Source organism: Miscanthus floridulus, chromosome 9, assembly GCF_019320115.1.
Source record: "Miscanthus floridulus cultivar M001 chromosome 9, ASM1932011v1, whole genome shotgun sequence".
In the NCBI taxonomy this organism is placed as follows: domain Eukaryota; kingdom Viridiplantae; phylum Streptophyta; class Magnoliopsida; order Poales; family Poaceae; genus Miscanthus; species Miscanthus floridulus.
The window spans coordinates 21388021-21393911 of NC_089588.1; the positions used below are offsets into that span (position 1 = coordinate 21388021).

Consider the following 5891-nt stretch of genomic DNA (forward strand, 5'->3'; position numbering starts at 1 on the left):
ATTGAAGAATTAATTATGAAAGTACTGGAGTTTTATTTTATAAAAACATAGAGCTAAAAAATAAATTATTTGGTATTGATATGTCATATACTAGGAATGTTACATCAAAAGGTATAAACTTATCTAAAGTAATGACTTATAAATTTATCAATAAAGTATAATATAATTCAAAAATAAATTGCAAGTGTCATTGTACCTGGTTTATAATGATACTTGATTTTTTTTAGAAGATATAATCTTACTTGATAAACTATTAAAATGACTTGTTACGGGCTCTGCAACACATCACAACCGAGTCATAATAAGGCATTTAAAAAACTGAGCAAACCAAGGATCGCTGTTACAGGATTCTTAAATTCTCTTATCCTCAAGCCTCTTTCTATCAATAAGAACCAACAATAATACGAAATATGTCACTATTCTAATTAGTAATCATGCCCAAACTTTCGCCGCCATCAGATAAAAGAAGATGTGCTTAGTCAGCAACGCCTGGCGTTGCCTTCGAGCATGACATATTTACATAAGGGGCAGAACAATGCATCAGCTACAAACATTGGTTCAGATGCATTTTGCATTCGCGGATGCAGTGTTTTGCACTGCCTGGATCATCTGACCGACCTGAACACACGACCTCCAACCACGAACAGTTTTGAGCAAGAACGCATCTACCAGCTTCGCCACAACAGGCATGCTCCAAGAAGGTAGTTCAAGCTCATGCACCATCTCTGTAGCCACCGAAAGACTTGTATCATTCTCCAGGTCAAATGCGAACTCGACGTTCTTACATTTACCTGTACAAGGCCAAAAGAACAAAAACGCAGCGTCAGTGCATGGTACAAATGGAGATATGTGATCCAAAGATGATATTTTGATGCTTGTAATTACCATTGGGGACAGGAATCCTTAGTAATAACTTGACAGGGTTGCTACCACTCATATCTCCTTCCAATACAAATCCACCCCTTCGAAGCACTAGGCTGAAAGACCCCTTCCCGTTATCAACAGTTCCATTTGGTAGCAAAGATACAAAAATGGGTGTGGCTTCAAGATCCAGATCCAAATTTGGCGGGAATGCTATTGGTTCTTGCACAGGATTAGAGGTTTTATTATCATTGATGATGATGTCATCTTTCATGAGAAAAGGGCTCTTCAAGAGCTCACTTGCTGGCAATCTATCAGCTGCTGAAGCTAGGCAGCTCTCTATGAAACTTCTTACTTCAGCATCTTTGACCTTGGAGAGAGCAACTGGTTTTGTACCCTGCAATTATACCATTATAGCACCATTCATATACAACAAAAAGGAACTATCTGGGTACTTCCTAGCGAACTCTTGAAGTAGACAAGTACTATATAAGTAATAGGTCACTTACTTCAGAAATCTTCTTGTATATCTGAACAAAGCCCTGACATTCACTGTAAGGGCACTCACCAGTCACCATCTCAAGCATACACATGCCGAAAGAGTATATATCCACCAACTCATTGTAGTTTTCACCAAAGAGCTCTGGTGCCATGAATTCTAAGGTGCCTGTGTTTCAGGTTAAATGTTACCGATAACCATATCAAGCTCACCACATATCACGTTTGTTTTCATAAATATGTGGCAGTGTGGCCTGTAGAAAACCGCACCTTGTATACTCTGTGTTTTCCTCTCTTGCATGACCATTGCCAAACCGAAGTCCCCAATCTTAACCTTCCCATGGTTCCCATTGATGAAAATGTTGTCACACTTCAAGTCCCTGTGTATGATTGGTGGCTTCTGGCTGTGCAGATAGGCTAGCCCTGTCAGTATCTGTTTGGCCCATCGCCTCATTGCCTTCATGTCAACTTTCTTGTGCTTCGTACGGTACCTAACCACACCACAACAATAGATCATTGAAGGGGATGGTGAAGCTAGCTACTTCTGTACAGCTGTTTCCCTTCTGAATGGAAAGGAAAAGCAACCAACTTTGTATTTCTTTTAGTTCCCTTAAAAGTGAAAACTAAAATTACCAATAAACTATTCAGATTTTAAATTTGAAAAAGAAAGAGTTATTCAGATTTTGTTTGCCGTTGGTAAATAACTGAACATTCACCATGCCACAAAAGACAGTACAAGGTACAAAGAATAAAATGAATCAAACTCCATCAGTAGCAGCACATACGAGGAGGGGCTATGTTATATTCACATACTCTCTCAAGTTGCCGGACGTGAACAGCTCAGTGATGAGATTGACGGTCCTTTTCTTGTTGTCGACCCATGAGGCGTAGAGCTTGAGAATGTGCTTGTGCTGGAGCGACCGCAGCAGCTGGATCTCCGTCTTGAGCCGCTGCAGCTCCTTGGGGGATCCCATGGTCCGGTCGTTTATCTCCACTTTAGCCCATGCCACCTCGATGCCTTCCACCACGTCGAAGCCTTTGTAGCTGCCACCAAATTGATCACGTGAATCAACAAACACAAGCAATAATTCCCACTTTCTTCATATTTTTTAAACAAAAAGAAGCTGGCATTCAAGGCTCAATCTTTGTGATTTCTCGAATATCCACTCAGAAATTCAGGAAACTAGTTGCTGTCAGTTAATTTGCTACTGGATTACTGCATAAATAGCTGAGTAGAGGGAAGGGAGGTACACTGTCTTGAAGGCCCCTGATCCCACGACCTCCTTGTACTGCAATGCACGCACGAAACCGCAGAGATCAGGCAGATAGATCTATTTTTTCAGACGAATTCGCAGCGCAGGATGCAATCAAGATTCAAAATTCAGGAACTGAAAGCCCCCCGTGCTAAAAGGCGATGAACCCACCCAGCAACCCGACCAGACTAAACAACATGTCGACATTAGCAGCAGACGCGAAGGGACGACGGACGGACAGTGCAGCACGTACCCGGAAGTAGCGGCCGGTGGGGTCGACCTCGTCGACGTCGGGGTCGTCCACCTCGTCGGGCGGCTCCGCCTGCTCGCCGCCGGACAAATCAGGATCCGGAGCCATCGCGCCGGCGCGCTCCTCCGCCCGCGAGATCAGAAGTCGAGCCGGCGATGGATCGACGAGCCCTAACTGATTAAGCAGCGCGAGAGACGGCGTGCTAGCGCGACGAGTCTGAACTCTGAACTACTCTTGTTAACTCAAAACACTTTGTTCCAAGTTCCACGGGCACCGCGCCGCGGGTGTTTAGGAGCGGGGTCACGTGAGGCTGCTGGTGGGTCCGGAGACATGGTGGGAATTGATCATGGACGTGATAGGCATCCACGTGGAAGATCAGATATGCTCAGATAAGGATTTCCACTTTCCGTAGATAAAATATTCAAGTAGGGAAACAAGTTTCAGATGAGGATATACCAAAATGTTCAGATAAATGAACGAAATTTCAGATAAGGATCTCCTTAAATATTCAGATACACATTTTGCGCGAGTCTGGTGCATAAGAGCAAAGGATTCACGGCAGCGATTTTATTGAATTTCCCATATTATTTTCTCACCCCAATTCATGTTAATTTGGCCAAGAACAAGATACTTTGCCGAGCTGAAGGGGGTCGACGATCTCCTGCTTGCTTGATTTGCAGTCGATACCGGTACACCAGTAAATCACATATGCTTTGAGTTTGCATGCTGCCTCCCATTTTGTAAATCTATCTATTACCTCTACGATAAAGAGGCAAAATTTCCTACACTTTTTTTTGTCCATTTGTTTTGGTCCGACCCTCCCTAACGACTTCTATCCATGATCTATTCAGATTGGATGGGTCTCACGATCAAGGACCAGAGCTAAATAAGGTAGAGGTCGTTACGGACGTGTTTCTGTCCTGTTTGTAATCGCCTGCCTGAGTTTGATGTCGGATCGGAACCAAGCCGAAGGACACGCGGAAGCACAAGTCTACGGTGGAATAAAAAGGTCCAAAACAAATAGAAATATATAATAGCTTTTAAATTTTATGCAAAGAGTAAAACATATATAGATATGTAACATTTTTGCCCGTTTTTCATGAATATTTGATCTTTTTTCTCCGGTTGCAATGTACGGATATATTTTTCAAAATCTAATGTAAATAAATGTATCTCCAAGCAGTACTTAAGTACCAATGCAATCATGGACGATGGCTGTAGCTCAGATATTCAACTCTACATGCACATGGATATTATGAAATTTAAAGTTAAGATGTACCTTACTGTCGGCCCCCCTAATTTAGGGTCCTCTATGCATCATGTATCAGTCCCTGAAACAGTAGTTGATACGTGAACAAAATTGATATAAAAAATCATACTTTTATTACTAATAGAGAAACACATTACATAGTTCGGGTTACATAGCTTGGGCCACTGACCTTACATCGTATATCAGAGTTCTATGACAACAGTCCTATATCATCGTGACTCCATTCCTACAGGCAACTTGGAGTGCGGATGTAACCCTAGACTTATTCCTTAAGCGTATTCCTATATCCCAATTGCCGATCCTAGCGTAGCTCCTTCGTGTAGTCGCACGGCTCCATCTTCGGGTATACTCCGATTGTCCCATCCTTGCACAATTCTCGATAGCTCCATACTCGTACGTTCTACTATTGTCCTATCCTTGCGTAGCTCCAATAGTTCCATTCGGGTATGTGCTCCTGTAACTTTACTCCTAAAAACATAGAATGGAGGGGGTTGAGTACATAAAAAACTCAGCAAGCCCTAAACTTTGAGTGGAGATGAGGTGGAAGGGGAAGGCTGTACGTGGAGGAGGTTATGGTGGTTAATGTAAAGCGGTAGGGAAAAGTAATTATAGTTATAGGTTGGTCCCTGACAGAGTATTATCATTCTCACCCGTTCCCAGGGTTAATTATAATTTACCAAATTAGTAATATGCGTCTTACCAGATTATCACCATTTTAAGAGAGTCTAATCATAGGTGATCTCATCCGAGCATCTGCCCATTCCAAGGACGTGGCTATTCGAATAGATTCAATAAACTCTACAGAGGTGTATAAATTTCCCCACATGATAGACACAACTCCTAACCATGTACAAATTTCTTCGCATGGGTGCTACCCTAGATTTCCATACAACTCTACCGCGGCTTATTAGGGGTTGGAAAACACACTGATCTCGGGAGGATACCAAATCGTCCTATCTCGTAATCTTGGATGATATCACATCATATAATCTCAGACGATACTAAATCATCCCAACATAATAGTGCCGATGATACCAAATCATCAATAATATGGGCTCAAACACGGCCAAACATACAATAACATGGGCTCGAAAGTGGCCAAAAACCAAAGGGCTTAATGTGGAGGATCACATAACAACCACACCAACCGGACCATGGAAGATCACATAGCATCCGTGTCTTCTCCTGATATTCTGCTGCCAATACCGGCCTCCTAGTAGAAATTATACTTCGATCTAACGGGGTGTGTGATCAAGTCTGCCCATATTAGACATGTGGCTGTACGAAATATCTCACTAGGCGAGATGGCCTACGAACCGGTCCTTATGTGACCGAGGCAAGTATCTCCCACAGGAATCCTCAACAGGTGATCCTGCCAAGGTAATTTATCCCACATAAATTACCCCCGCTCGCCCCCTGTCAGGGTTTAGTTCAGGTTTACTATTTTTAAGTTCACAATTATTACCCTCAGGTTCGTAGAGCTCATCACATATCAAGGTAACCATTACCCTATCACAATACCATAGTCAAACTTATATCATATCAAGATAATTATCATCCATGTTCACAATATCATAACCGAGCTCATGACCCATTATAATTCCATTAATTCACAAATGAGAGTTTAAGTAATATAAGTTGAATTTATTAATTAGTGGAGATGGAAAGTGGAGGGTTTATGGTGGAGGCTAGCAATATGAGGTGGTGGTAGAAGGAGAGTAGTTAAGGGATGGTAAATGAAGTCGAGGGGAAGGGATAG

At 42.3% G+C, this 5891-nt stretch overlaps 1 protein-coding gene across 1 annotated transcript; it reads right to left on the reverse strand.

The window, feature by feature from the left end:
• Nucleotides 1-328: 328 nt before the first annotated feature.
• LOC136481530 (probable serine/threonine-protein kinase WNK6) lies at nucleotides 329-3085 on the reverse strand. The gene is made up of 7 exons (XM_066478860.1): nucleotides 2866-3085; nucleotides 2611-2648; nucleotides 2173-2403; nucleotides 1630-1850; nucleotides 1371-1528; nucleotides 886-1258; nucleotides 329-791 (listed from the first exon to the last, which is right to left on the reverse strand). The coding sequence occupies exons 1-7, from the start codon at nucleotides 2968-2970 to the stop codon at nucleotides 559-561; spliced, it is 1359 nt and encodes a 452-aa protein (XP_066334957.1). The 5' UTR covers nucleotides 2971-3085; the 3' UTR covers nucleotides 329-558.
• Between the last annotated feature and the right edge of the window lie 2806 nt (nucleotides 3086-5891).

Bases quoted from the DNA above. Each gene is read 5' to 3' on its own strand.
- LOC136481530 (XM_066478860.1), bottom strand. From the start codon at position 2,970: ATGGCTCCGGATCCTGATTTGTCCGGCGGCGAGCAGGCGGAGCCGCCC. The intron at 1,259-1,370 runs GTAAGTGACCTA...GTATAATTGCAG, and splicing joins TATACAAGAAGATTTCTGAA to GGTACAAAACCAGTTGCTCT. The intron at 792-885 runs GTAATTACAAGC...GGCCTTGTACAG, and splicing joins AAGGATTCCTGTCCCCAATG to GTAAATGTAAGAACGTCGAG.